Source organism: Eptatretus burgeri, chromosome 9, assembly GCF_056783735.1.
Source record: "Eptatretus burgeri isolate ZD-2024b chromosome 9, Ebu_testis_v1, whole genome shotgun sequence".
Taxonomy (NCBI): Eukaryota; Metazoa; Chordata; class Myxini; order Myxiniformes; family Myxinidae; genus Eptatretus; species Eptatretus burgeri.
Genome location: NC_140969.1, coordinates 59,285,235 through 59,300,268, shown reverse-complemented (window position 1 = coordinate 59,300,268; position 15,034 = coordinate 59,285,235). Strand labels below are relative to the sequence as shown.

The 15,034-nt window shown below is 43.4% G+C and overlaps 1 protein-coding gene across 2 annotated transcripts in view; it reads left to right on the top strand.

The window, feature by feature from the left end:
- The window catches only part of LOC147020178 (laminin subunit alpha-5-like), a 189,715-nt gene extending 174,764 nt beyond the window's left edge, over positions 1 to 14,951 (top strand). For both annotated transcript variants that reach the window (XM_085895279.1, XM_085895280.1), the window contains exons 66-72: positions 2,030 to 2,184; positions 2,466 to 2,595; positions 2,841 to 2,978; positions 3,689 to 3,828; positions 11,118 to 11,267; positions 13,857 to 13,980; positions 14,690 to 14,951. In XM_085895279.1, the coding sequence (XP_085751405.1) occupies positions 2,030 to 2,184; positions 2,466 to 2,595; positions 2,841 to 2,978; positions 3,689 to 3,828; positions 11,118 to 11,267; positions 13,857 to 13,950 (807 nt within the window). In that variant the 3' untranslated portion in view covers positions 13,951 to 13,980; positions 14,690 to 14,951. The remainder of the gene's footprint in view (positions 1 to 2,029; positions 2,185 to 2,465; positions 2,596 to 2,840; positions 2,979 to 3,688; positions 3,829 to 11,117; positions 11,268 to 13,856; positions 13,981 to 14,689) is intronic.
- The last annotated feature ends 83 nt before the right edge of the window (positions 14,952 to 15,034 follow it).

The following is a 15,034-nucleotide window of genomic DNA, read 5'->3' as shown; positions in this document are numbered from 1 at the left end:
CGGCGTGCGAGCGGCCACGTAACTCGAATCGCGGCACGTCGCCCACCGGACGGACAATCCAGTCGTGACCCTCTCGGACTAACGCCGGGAACCAGTCACGGGTGGACCTTTCGGCCTCACCACGATCGTGCCAATCGGCCCCCCGCGTGGGATAGGGTTGCTCGCCAAATTCGACCTACCTAAGTACCCACACGGAGGGTAGACCGGGCGATCGCACCTCGCCGCAGGTCGACTTCGGACACGGCCCACTTTAATCGACCCGTTCCGTACTATCGGGATAACCGAGCGGTGTTATCGTCGGCCTCGACGGTTCGATTAATTATCGGGCGTATTCAGCCCACTACCAACCCTTTACGTGAAGTAAGATGGAGATTCAATGAAAGAAAAGACGAAGCGAAACGGGAAAACAGTTCAACATAATTCACATTTATTTCGCGATGGCACACGGAAAGCACACATATACAATTACACCAAAAGCAAATGTAAAAGGAGAAGAAACACACAATATTGCACAAAAAGCAAATATAAAAGAAGAGGACAATGCAGAGCTATCCGACTACCGAGCACACGGCAACACTTATACAATTTTACTTCACAGACGGCGCCGACAACACATATACCCAAAGCAAAAGAAAAGGACCACCCTCAAGGATGAGGCGGGCCTGGGGCCGAGACCGCATCGGGCCTACCCGTCTGATGATGAGACGCAAAGTGGCGGTGGCGCCCCAACTCCGCGGGCCTCGCGGACAGTGTCTGGTAGGTGGTGGGAAAGGGGCCCCCTTGTCGCACTATCTCAGCGCGGGGGGAAACAGGAGGGGGTTGTTGATGCTCGGGGGAAAGGAGGATATCTCCCTGTCTCGGGTCCCGCGACGAGCGTCTCCACCGCGACCTCGGTCGCGCCGCCGGCCTCTCCCTCCGCAGTTCCCCGAATCCGACGCGAGCACCCCCTCAACTGCCTTCGCCGCCGCCGCCTCTCCACAGCTTTGTCCGATCGCCCTCTCCGTCTCCTCTCTTGACTCGTCCCAACTCTTCACTGGCTCCGCGAACTCCCAACTGCGAACTGCGAACTGCGAACTCCCAACAACGAACTCTTGACTTCTCCCCTCCGAACTGAACTGTTTGGTGAGCGCGGCCGTTTATATCCCCCGTGGCTTCGCTCCTTCACCTTTGACCCTTTACCTCCGACCCTTCACCTCTAACTGGCTCCCCATTGGACTGAGGAAAAGTGGGCGTGAATGCTTTTTTGATCCATGAATTTGCATATAGCGACCGCACTCCAACGCCCTGGAGGCGGGGCCAAATCGCCCCACGCTCACCGATAGGACGGAACAGAAGTGGGCGTGAGTCGTTTTTGATCCGTTTTCCTCGGAAAGTCTGTGATGTTTCTGAACACGCTGCTCGGTGTGCGCCCTGCACGAGTCCAGTATCGGTGCCCACAAGTGGCGCAAGAATGGTGGTGATGCGATGGTGGCGAGTTGTGACGGTAAAGGTCGTGGCTGTTGTTGTGAAGCGGCGTTGTGGTTGGTGGTTGTTGTGTGATGGCTGTTGAGACGTGGTTGGTGGTGGTAGTAATGGCGGCTGGTCCAAAATAAAGATAGTAAAAGAAAAACGGCTATCTAAAAGGGTCGCAGCCCGCATGAATGACATTTATTCCCTCTAAACAACGGGTTTGGGCCTAACTACACATATACTTACAGAGATATCTCACCTAAGGGACCTGAATGGTGGTTTGTGAATTTCGTCAACCACAACAATATATATAGATATATATATATATATATATATATATATATATATATATATATATATATATATATATATATATATATATACATATATATATATTTTTTTTTTTTTTTATATACATACATATATACACACATGCACACACATTATACATACAGTATATCAGAAGCATAATTGTGATTCTCTCTCTGTCTCTCTCTTTCTCTCTCTTTCTCACTCTCCCACTCTCTCTCTCTCCCCCACTCTCCCACTCTCTCACCAATCTCACTGTCTTTCTTCACAGATAAAAATTCTTGTCTTACCCACGAACAAAGAAATAAAGTTTGAGACCACCAATGTGCATTCTGACCCGACCATGCCTGACGATTTCAATATTTTCGACAATCTTGGGGACACGGCTTACATTGCTGGTGTGCCAAAAGATCGGATACCTGACAGGTAACTTCACTGCACTGCAGTAACTGTGAACCAATTTATCAAGTTTTGTTTCTTGACTTTTAAGTGATTAAAAAAAAAAATTCAATGGAAAAGCAATGCGGTGGAAACTTCATTTGTTTGCTTATCAAAATACTTTAATTCAAACCTCAAGCTCAATCAAGAAGAGCTGTTTAATCTACTGAGATGGCAATAAATGTTTTAAATGTTAAACGGTACAATTACAAAGAACAGCACACTTGTGATCACTTCATTTTGTAAAAAACAATGTTTCTGCTTTGCAGTGTTTTGAAAAATCTGCCTGTCAAGAATTCCTTCCAAGGATGCATTCGTAACCTTGTAGTTAATAAAAATGTTGACCTCAAACAGGAACAAACGAATGGAGTAACATTTGGTTGCAAAGACAATTTTTTGGTAAGCTGACTTGTGATCTGTTGAGATTTCTCTTGCTGTTTCCAGGACGTGTGTCTTATGGTGCTTGCCCACGAGCAAGTGAATATTTTTGGTGAAAACAATCTTGAAATTAAATATCAGAAGGAAGGTGATCATCTGTCTGCAATGAATGTTGTGATGAGAATATTTATTTTTTATTTTTGTATTTGGATGTACTTGGTTCAAGCAAAAATTAAACTGTTGTGTGATGTTGCTCGTGGTTGCAGGTATCTCGGCATGCAACATTCAGCGGCAAAGGTTCCATTAAATTCATAGTCGGCGATTTTGACAGCAACCATTTTGAATTTGGCCTGACAGTGCAAACAGACCAACCAAATGGAGCTCTGATTTCATCCAATGATGGGGTTTGTCATACCATTGCACTTTCACTACTTTCACAATTGATGCACGGTACTCCAGAATTTGCAGTGATTTATATGTACACTCTTACTTCTCAGCCTTATCTATGTCCAAATTTTTCTCAACCAAATGATATTTGCATTGCTGACTGCAATGAAAACAAAAAGGTGAAATGATATTTTGAGATAACTGCATCTGCTCACTGAAGCCATGCGTGTTATACGTGCCAACTTCCAAATTTCTGCCTTGACTACTGTTGGGAAGCAATTACAAACCACCCAGTGTATTCCCTTCCATGACACTGCTTTGGAATCACTGAGGCTCATTGATCCCTGGAAAATGTTGTGCACTCTATACACTTCAGGAGAACGTGAGGATAATTAAAAGTCATGGGCGACTATTCCTATAAGTAGAGAAACGGCAAACAAAGCAGGCAGATAGATTAACTGAGGGCTACAAAATACAGAGCCGTGGATCGCATGTGAGCGAAGTTTTGATTTATACAGATTTATTTTGTTGAAGTGGTGAATTTATAATTGCAAAATGCTTCATAATTGAGAGAATGAGTAAATCAATGAATGGATATTAAACAGCAGTTGCTCATATCATAAATAAAAAGAATGTTTGTGCAAAGTAGTATCAAAGTAATGAATTGTTATAAATTGCACTGAATTGCCTAATGGGTATCAGGAACTAATCAACATTGTGTTCACAGGGGTTAAAACTGGCGCTGCTGAACGGAAAAGTGGAATTTTTATTCCGCAACACAAAAATCGTCTCTCCAGAAAACGTAAACGATGGATATCCACATTACATCAGAGTTAGTTACTTGAGCCCTGATTCAACTGGACAAGGGTAATTTGCTGCACGACATTGGACACAAGTCCAAACAAGATTGATTTATACATATTTTTTAACAATGTGATTCACATGACTTTTCAGCTCTCGTTTTATTTATTCGACATGCACAGAGTTTAATCCACAACAACTTCGATGCAGCATCTTCAACATTTTCACCTTAATGAAATATTTATTTCTTTATTATTTAATATTTATCATCACTCAATGTTTATTTTAATTTTTTTCAATTTTTTTTTTTTGGAGGAAAAAATGATATTTTAAAAATTATTTTGGAGCGATAAACTATATCTACTGGATTGATGAGGGCTACAAAATATAGCCTTGATCGCACAGAATGACCAGTACATATAAAGATACCACTTTATCACTTCAATGGTTATTCAGAAATGTGAGCAGGATACCACGATATCACATCAATGGTCATCCGAATACATCCATAAATTTTTAAGATATCATGCTACATATTGTTTGTGGCCTTATCACTCAATGGTGAAGAATCACTTAAAATCCTCGTGTTCGGATCTTCACCAAAATCTAATCAATTCATCCTTGCAACACAAGCAACCTGCCCACCAAATTTCATCCTAATCCGTCCATAACTTTTTGAGATATCTGGTTCATAGACAGACAAACAAACAGATAGATGGGTGAAAACATAACCTTCATCCATCTTCAGTGGTGGAGGTAAATATAACGGCAGTGAGAATTATTTTGCAATACATGTCCCCTACTGATGTGATATTTTCCAAGTCCAAAAACGGCTTAACTTCGTGGAAAATTGATGAAACGCCCTGAAACTCAAACTTGCTCCGTAACATCATAATAAAACCATGTACCAAGTTTCTGTTGAATATTTAAGGGATATGGGGAAAACAATTATAGAAACAAATGGTCTGATTAACAGAGAACCAACTCTAAGGTGATGATTCCCAAAGAGACAAAAGAAAAGCAGCTGCCCTTGCATAATTTTGCCAGGCTGTCCATTTAATCAGAATCTCTGTCACTGGATGCCATCTACATGGTGGTGTCTTAGATGCATTCGGAACTACTTGCGAGCAAAAAGAAATTTATTTGTAAAAATGGCTGCCAATAATTAGAGAAGCTTTAAAAAATGAATTTAGCATTTTATTAACAAAATAAATGGGAATGGCGAGGGCGAGGCAGACGGAGACGGGGAGGGAGACTGAGACGGGGAGGGAGACTGAGACGGGGAGGGAGACTGAGACGGGGAGGGAGACTGAGACGGGGAGGGAGACTGAGACGGGGAGGGAGACTGAGACGGGGAGGGAGACTGAGACGGGGAGGGAGACTGAGACGGGGAGGGAGACTGAGACGGGGAGGGAGACTGAGACGGGGAGGGAGACTGAGACGGGGAGGGAGACTGAGACGGGGAGGGAGACTGAGACGGGGAGGGAGACTGAGACGGGGAGGGAGACTGAGACGGGGAGGGAGACTGAGACGGGGAGGGAGACTGAGACGGGGAGGGAGACTGAGACGGGGAGGGAGACTGAGACGGGGAGGGAGACTGAGACGGGGAGGGAGACTGAGACGGGGAGGGAGACTGAGACGGGGAGGGAGACTGAGACGGGGAGGGAGACTGAGACGGGGAGGGAGACTGAGACGGGGAGGGAGACTGAGACGGGGAGGGAGACTGAGACGGGGAGGGAGACTGAGACGGGGAGGGAGACTGAGACGGAGACGGGGAGGGAGACTGAGACGGAGACGGGGAGGGAGACTGAGACGGAGACGGGGAGGGAGAGGGGCAGACGGAGAGGAAGACGGAGAGGGGCAGACGGAGAGGAAGACGGAGAGGGGCAGACGGAGAGGAAGACGGAGAGGGGCAGACGGAGAGGAAGACGGAGAGGGGCAGACGGAGAGGAAGACGGAGAGGGGCAGACGGAGAGGAAGACGGAGAGGGGCAGACGGAGAGGAAGACGGAGAGGGGCAGACGGAGAGGAAGACGGAGAGGGGCAGACGGAGAGGAAGACGGAGAGGGGCAGACGGAGAGGAAGACGGAGAGGGGCAGACGGAGAGGAAGACGGAGAGGGGCAGACGGAGAGGAAGACGGAGAGGGGCAGACGGAGAGGAAGACGGAGAGGGGCAGACGGAGAGGAAGACGGAGAGGGGCAGACGGAGAGGAAGACGGAGAGGGGCAGACGGAGAGGAAGACGGAGAGGGGCAGACGGAGAGGAAGACGGAGAGGGGCAGACGGAGAGGAAGACGGAGAGGGGCAGACGGAGAGGAAGACGGAGAGGGGCAGACGGAGAGGAAGACGGAGAGGGGCAGACGGAGAGGAAGACGGAGAGGGGCAGACGGAGAGGAAGACGGAGAGGGGCAGACGGAGAGGAAGACGGAGAGGGGCAGACGGAGGGGAGGACGGGGAGGGACAGACAGAGAGGAAGACGGAGAGGGGCAGACGGAGAGGAAGACGGAGAGGGGCAGACGGAGAGGAAGACGGAGAGGGGCAGACGGAGAGGAAGACGGAGAGGGGCAGACGGAGAGGAAGACGGAGAGGGAGACTGAGAGGAAGACGGAGAGGGAGACTGAGAGCGAGACGGAGATGGAGAGGGAGACGGAGAGGGAGACGGAGATGGAGAGGGAGACGGAGAGGGAGACGGAGATGGAGAGGGAGACGGAGATGGAGAGGGAGACGGAGATGGAGAGGGAGACGGAGACGGAGAGGGAGACGGAGACGGAGACGGAGACGGAGACGGAGACGGAGACGGAGACGGAGAGGGAGACGGAGACGCAGTGTGAGACGGAGACGGAGACGGAGAGGGAGACGGAGACGCAGTGTGAGACGGAGACGGAGACGGAGAGGGAGACGGAGACGCAGTGTGAGACGGAGACGGAGACGGAGACGGAGAGGGAGACGGAGACGGAGACGGAGACGGAGAGGGAGACGGAGACGGAGAGGGAGACGGAGACGGAGAGGGAGACGGAGACGGAGAGGGAGACGGAGACGGAGAGGGAGACGGAGACGGAGAGGGAGACGGAGACGGAGAGGGAGACGGAGACGGAGAGGGAGACGGAGACGGAGAGGGAGACGGAGAGGGAGAGGGAGACGGAGACGGAGAGGGAGACGGAGATGGAGAGGGAGACGGAGACGGAGAGGGAGACGGAGATGGAGAGGGAGACGGAGACGGAGAGGGAGACGGAGACGGAGATGGAGAGGGAGACGGAGATGGAGAGGGAGACAGGGAAGGAGAGGGAGACAGGGAAGGAGACGAGGACGGAGATGGAAAGGGAGACGGAGATGGAGAGGGAGACAGGGAAGGAGACGAGGACGGAGATGGAAAGGGAGACGGAGACAGGGAAGGAGATGGAGAGGGAGACGGGGAGGGGGGAGGGGGAGAGAGAGGGGGAGGGAGACGTAATGTTTAATTTCCTTGCTTCCATTACACTCCTCTTAGTCTGATGAAGGGTTGACATCCAGAATCCCAACAGCCATGTGCCTTTGTTTTTTTTCACCACTTTTGCACTGTTCATCGACCATTCATTCTGTATCACCAATGCAGCTTGCTAGTTTCTGCTGGAGCAGCTACCTCTTCTGGGTTTTTTTCATGGTATCCTGAAATTGTAGACCATCATCCAGGTCTTTATAATTTTTGCTGGTTTTCGAAGTGAAAAAGTGTTGCCTTAACTATTTTACTTTGCCTACAACACTCAACTTACTAATCAAATTGCTTTTTTCATATATTTTGTTTATTGTCGACTTTGTGCTTTGTAATTAATTTACTAATACTGCACCACGTACTGGTATTGGTATTGTCTCATATTTATCTTGCCTTACACAAGGTATATGCACATGCTCCTTTATGAGCCTTCGTTACTAGAGAAAAAGAGGAATGATTTATGCTTATGCAAAAGCTACAAGAAACGATTGGGAAGATATCACCATTGCACACAGTAATCTATACTACAAGAAAGACGTATGTCTGTGTGTCGCCATTTTTCTCAGAGATGGCCAAACAGATCTTCGTCAAACTTTCAGAGGTTCATCAGTGAGTGTGGGGAATGTTTTCGGGAAAAACTATTTTGACCAGAAGGGCATTAGGTAGAGCGCATACTTCTGCCACGCAATGCCTGATCCACGAGAACATATCTGGCTCAATACATTTTTGAGATATCGTGCTAAATATCGTTTGTGGCCCTATCTCTCAATGGTGAAGAATCACTTTTAAAATTCTAGTAGTCGGATCCGGATCCGGATCTTCACCAAAATCTAATCACTTCATCCTTGTCAAACAACCAACCTGTCCACCAAATTTCATCCGGATCTGTCCACAACTTTTTGAGATATCCTGTCCACAAACAGACAGAAATGGGTGAAAACATAACCTTCTTCACCTTCAGTGGAAGAGGTAACAATGTTGAGAATAAAGGTTGTTGTTTAAAAAAAAAAAAAATTATTGCTCTCGAGTGCCTAAACCTTTATAGGTATGTGAAAGGTAATATTAAATGATCCCAGACCCCATTCCTTAGTGGGTATAAGGAAATGTTTTAAGCCCCCAGAAAAAAAAAAATAGAAAAAAAACAAAATTTGATTTCTTCAAAATGCTGAGGATTAAAAAAGCACCAGGCAATGACAGGTACCCCAACAAGTGCAATATAAAGGAACAAATGGACATTCGCTTAAGTGTATATATATATATATATATATATATATATATATATATATATATATATATATATATATATATATATATATATATATATATATATATATAAGCATTGCATGTATCGGCATAGATGATTAAAAAAAAAGCCAGAGTATGAAATATCCTTGGAAAGATGGGAGACAAGTGAAATAATGAGATGTAAAGCAGAGATTCAAAATAACAAATCTGCTCCACAGCCACTCATTACTTCAAACGGCTCCTTGCAGCAGACTCACTCGTTAGTTATGCAGACATTCTCTCATGCAAAGATTAAAAAAAACAGCTTTGCTCGCACATGCCCTGAGTTTTCAAAGTTAGTTGTGTTTAAATGTTTTTCACATTAGTACATTATTCATTCACAAACTAGAACTCTGAGTGGTCCATGATCAATGGTAATGATAAAGATTGCATATTACCTTTGTTTAAAATTAAAAACAAGTAGCCAGTCTGAAATTGAATGGCTTGCTCTATTGATGGAGGCAATACCATCTACTGTACTAAAAAATAGAATATGTTTGTATGTTTGTGTGTTTGTTTGTTCGTCCTTTATAGGCGGCCGAACCGTTGGATGGAATGAGTGATCCTTGGGACATGAGAACGAACATGGGTGGGGGGGGGGGTCAAGTTCATGGTGAAAGGTCACGGGGTCAAGGGGTCAAGGTCACCGGGTAACTTCAATTTCTCCATTTCATCCGATCAAGACGGGACCAACGCCATTCAACAGATAATCAAAATTAAATGACACAGTTGATTGACGACATTCACTTCCGACTTCCGGTTTTCAAGTTATGACGTCATAAATTGACTAAAACATCAATTTTTCATGTTTGTTTGTCCTTTATAGACGGCCAAACCGTTGGATAGAATGAGATGAAACTTGGCATATGTGATCCTTGGGAACGGACATAAGGGGATCAAGGTCAAGGTCAAGGTCAAAGGTCACGGGGTCAAGGTCACCGGATAACGCCAATTTCTCAATTTCATCCGATCGAGACGGGACCAATGCTATTCAACAGATAACTGTACCCGCCCATGGGCGGGTACTTTGCTAGTACATACTAATTTTCCTGCAGATGAGAGGCAGCCCAAAATTATTTAAGGGCCCACTAAACCGGATCACAGACCGAGCAAACACCATTCTGGCAGAGCAGGCTTTCCAGCAGGGCAAAGCAAGTTTTATAAAATAATTTTAGCCACAGTTATTTATTTTTGCATGGCAGTTACTTGACTTGTGCTTATATTTTGCTATCTTTTAAAAATAGAAAATGATGATTATGCATCTTAAAATGTACATTCCAGTGGATCTGACAAATAGTATTTGAATTTTTCATTAAAAGTAGACTTCCATTTCTGTCACTTCACTGACAGGTTTAATCAAAAGACAGCATGTTATGCTTTTCAAACATGTTGCATGTCTATATTTGGGTCTCAATGAGGATGTAAAATGAAGTGAAACACACAAAAAAAGGACTTTTTTTACATTAATCTATTACTTCGTGAAACATTACTACATACAATTTTCAGAGGTTCATAATATTTCTCAACATTTGGGAACTCTGAGTTCCATGTCTGGTTCCGCACAAAGGTGAACAAGAGTACTGTAGTCCACTGCCTTGGACTTTGGAAATAAATGTTACCATTTGAACTGCTACATGAAGCTCAAATTCCTGCTTCTTCCTCTTCAATGCCAGAAAGAGGATTTTTACAACAGTGATTTTAAAGATTAAACAGACACGAACTTTTGTTCCAAGTAAATTGATTATTAGCATTGCAACGGTGCTGTTTTCATTATTCTACGATGGCAGGAACCGCTAAAGCTCGACATTGTGCTTCTTCTTCTTCTTTGCATGACACACACACACACACACACACACACAAACGTGTCCAAAATGCATCTTCAACCAATATTGAAGTAATGGTTGTCATCAGCTGCGCTGAATTGGCCATATGATTAGGATGCCTGGGAATTGTATACCCCAGAAGATCCTTCACTGGCAGCTTAAGGAGGTGAATCACTGTTAGATGCCAATGTAGTTGCTACAAGGACCACATTAAAGCCACTTTGGAAAAAATGCAATGTGGATCCTGGAGGAGTACACTTCCGATCGTCCCTGCTGATGCACCACCTGTCATCATGGAGTCAAACAGTTTGAAAAGGATCACCATGAAGCCTGGGATGAGAGATGAAGACTCTGTAAAAGAGCCCTTCCACCCTTGGACCATGACCTCTTCACATGCAACATCTGCGGAAGACGGTGCAAAGTCCTGATTCGTCTTCACAGTCACCCAGGATCTTATCGTCTTAAGCAGTAACATTCGTCAAGCTTATCAAACTTTTATTTGTGATGGGGATCACCATCATCTTTGTCTTCAAAGGGCTTCCAAGAGCATGTGTGCATACATGGGTTTTTACATCTCTGATTAGAAAGGAAACTATTGATGTTTTCTTTGTAGACAAATACCAAACTGCTACTTTGAACAGTTTAAATCACAAAATTATGGTGTTTGTACTTTGACTCGAGTTGAATCGTTAATATGACAAATGAGTTCTGGTGCAGATATAAAGTAGCAAAGTTGTTAACTAAATTGACTTGCTTTGTTGTTTTGTTTTGTTTTTTCCAGACATGTCTGGTTGGGAGTGGATAACGTTGAACATCAAGTTCCGCACAAAGAAAGCTTTGGCAAAATTGACACTACGTTTAATGTAGGGTTTGATAATCGGCAGAGGTATCCCTATTTTACAGGATGCATGAGCAACCTGTACATAGAAAGGTAAGCAATCACACCAGCACACAAACAAAAATGAAAAACAAAGCAACTCAGCTCTGCTCTGCCCTACAAAACAAAGAAATAAGTTGTTCTAATAGTTTAGCCTTCTTATACAGTGTGATCTGATCAAAAAGTGAACAATTGAATATTTGAAATTTAATTCCTCGATCAGATAAGCATTGTATGCAGAAACAAATAAATGAGAGCACACTTCTTTATTTGATCAATAATTTCTGCAGCTACATAACTATCTAATATTTTTCTCTTACTGATTACAATGTGATGTTTAATGATTTTCTTAATTTGTGGCTGGCTCGTGTTGACATCCCCAGTCCGATATACACTGGACAGTAATACTGAGAATAAACCGCACAGTTCAATTCACTGTACAGATCAATGTCACTCTTTATCAAAACTTTTCCGGACACACATGCATAACTCGCATAATGCTGTTATCATTGGGAATCTGTCACAAGCTCAGCATTGACGAAGCTTATTCAACAAGTAATCTCATCTAAACCGATTTGCCTTTCCAACAAAGGTTAAAAAAAAACCTAGCAGGACACTCAGTTAATTTGTCAGTAACTACCTTTATTTCTTCAAAAAACAAGTTCTGAATCCAAGCATTTTTGACAGATCTTACTCGCTATTCATCCCATACACTGTCAATCCCAGGAAAATATCACGTCATAGTTAAACTATAGTAAGAAGAAATTACAGTACTGTCGTTTTCTGTCATCATTAAGTAAGTACATATAGTTCTACAGTGGTGTAAGGTTTTTGTAGAAATTGCAGTAGACTGCAGTAAGAATACATTAACTATCATCTCATTAATCTTTATCCTACAACAAAAATTATGGCCTGCACAAGTTACAGCTGGGACTTAAATCATATGTTTCCACACCTTGTCCATTATGCCCATAACCCCTTTGTTTTGTAAGAATATAAATTTCTTTATTGATATGCTTCACATCGACTGTTTATGTTATATATTAAATTGTTGCTGGGACATTTCAAAATTTCAACGTTCATTCAGATCGTTCAACATTGAACAAATTGCTAAACATTCAATCGATAATTTATAAAAATGTGTGTTAAGGCTCATTGAAGACCTTGCACACAGATTGTACAGGATAAGGGCATTGAGAGATATTCTGTGTTTACTTTTTGCCTAGTTTCTCTGTTTTGTACATTTCCTCAAGATGAGCAGCATTGGAATATATTTTTACACGTATATCTCCCAATGCCTTTGTTTTGTATGTCATAAATCGAAAAGCTCTTATCAGCCTTCCACACTTAAAATAGTAAAAACAATTATAATAATCCTTCTAAACTTTTCGCAAACTGTTGGACATTTAATGACATTAATCTGTGTATTAAAATAGCTGGATTTCTCCATCCGTCTGTCGGGACCCTCTGTCCATCGCATGCCTTTCACAGATACGTCATTATGGCGTCACATCTAGCACGAGGCTAGGCCTCTGGAAGTGCACGTCATCCCGACGGGACGGGTTGAGTGCCGAGTCCAGCAATCAACCTGCCTCATCGCTTCGCTGATGGCAGTTGAACACCATAATCCATATAAATGAATGACTATCTGACGTCTGTAGGTGACGGGCTGAATACCAGATACGAGGCATTAGGATGATGGATTTCGTAAGACGGTGGTGTAGTTAGACCGTGTTATGTTCGTGACATCATAACGTCCAGCACTAGGCTAAGCCTCCTTAGATGTGCACGTCCTCAGATATATGGGTTTTGGTGTTCCACTGCCATCAAACAGAACGGGATGAGTGTTGAGTCCAGCACTCAACCCATCCTGTCGCTCTGCTGATGGCAGTTGAACCCCATGATCCATATACATACCTGGTGTTAGGGCAGCGGCTTGGGATGCAAAAGGTCCTGAGTTCAAGCCCCGTTGGGCCACTGAATTAATACACCAGGGGGTTGACTCAGCCTGTCATCCTTCCGAGGTCAGCGAAATGAGTACCAGTGTACTGGGCCGGTGTATACCCCGGTTAAAATAGGTGTACCATATCCCTGTGTCGTAAGAGGCAACCAGGGTTGCGTCAGGAAGGGCATCCGGCGTAAAACATGTGCCAAATCACAATGCGGATCATACGGATGATCCGCTGTGGCGACCCCGAACGGGAGCAGCCGAAAGAAGAAGAAGAGAAGATGTATATATGTATATATATATATAACTCAAAAGGATGTCCAGAGAGAATGGGCTGATTGCTAGATGTTTGGCATTGAGTTGATGGATTTAGTAAGATGGCGTATCAACACTACATTACATCTGTTTCTGGAATTAAAAAAAGTTGTAAATTTTGTCTGTCAATAAACTGTATTACTTTACTGTACCACATATAAGTTATGATGTTCCACTACTATCAGCAAAGTGATGGGTTCAATGCTATAGACACTGTAATGATCGACCCAAATTTGTCTTGCCGTTCCCAGCATCACTATCTCACTAATGATACTCATTGCTTCCCCTCCTCTTTGGGAGATGCAGTACAACTTTAGGGCATAATACAGTTCTACATGGTATCCAGTTATGTAGATGAATTATGGTGTTTGTGTTTTCAGTCAGGGTATTGACAAGGTGAAAGACTTCAATACATATGTCGAAAAGAGTAACGTTGCACTTGAACGATGTCCTATATCAACCACACGGGTATGATGGAGGTGGAATTCCCTGGAACTCCGACAGGTAGAAATCACTACATTGACACAGTCACACAATTTGCATGTGTAGATACACATTTATTTCTTTAACACCAGAATGGATATCCTTTGCTAAGTCATAAGATGTTACTATCATGGTCACTCTCAAAAATTTATCATAAAAATGATCACCAACAAAAGAAATTGCCACTTAAAGGTCAACACTTCTAATCGTCATTGAAGTTATCGTTACAACCGTCCTCCAAGTACAACAAAATGGACTTGCTGGCCTGATACGACCACATATGGTGTCTGTCCAGAAATGCAAACTATATTGAATGATAATGCTCAATCATGCTTTGACTCGGTGGTGTAATATGGTTGGAGCTTTTGATGTGACTTGACTGGGGTTTAAACTGTCAACCACCCAGAATCAGAGCGGACGCTCCAACCATTAAGATTGGTAAAACCATATTATGGGCCTAATGACCTCTTGCACTGAAGTTCCTTGTAAGGGAACTTATATTGTTATAACCAGCTTCAGAAAGCATTCTTTGAGGAGATATGTTCATGAGCTTAAGATAGTTTGCATAACATTCTCATTTAATCATAAATATTGTGATTAGGAAAGTGTGCATTTTTGGGAGGAAAATAAATTAACGGAATCCAGTATCGTTGCTCGACAATATTTTGATATTCTTTTCAACCATACCAGTTATGGTAACATTCTCAATGTCTATCGTTTTACCTTTCAGTTTCCACATGGAGTTATACCATGAATATTCCTTGAAGATGAAGATTTTTGCTATTGTTTAGAATCTGTAAAGGATCACAAGTTCCTTATTGAATTGTTTTTGAAGGTTGAAATATTTTTTTAAATGGTGAAAATGTGTCATTAAAATGTTTAATTCAACAATGTTTTCTTCAACATCCTATCATACAATGTGGGTAATTTTTATTACCTTTGCTGGATGAATGTACAACAAAAGTTTTCTATTAAAGTCTAAATGAGAATAACATTGTCAACTTTACTTTGAGTCTATCATACATTACCAGGAATGGAAATTAAAGGGTAAACGAGTAGCATCACAGTTACGCAT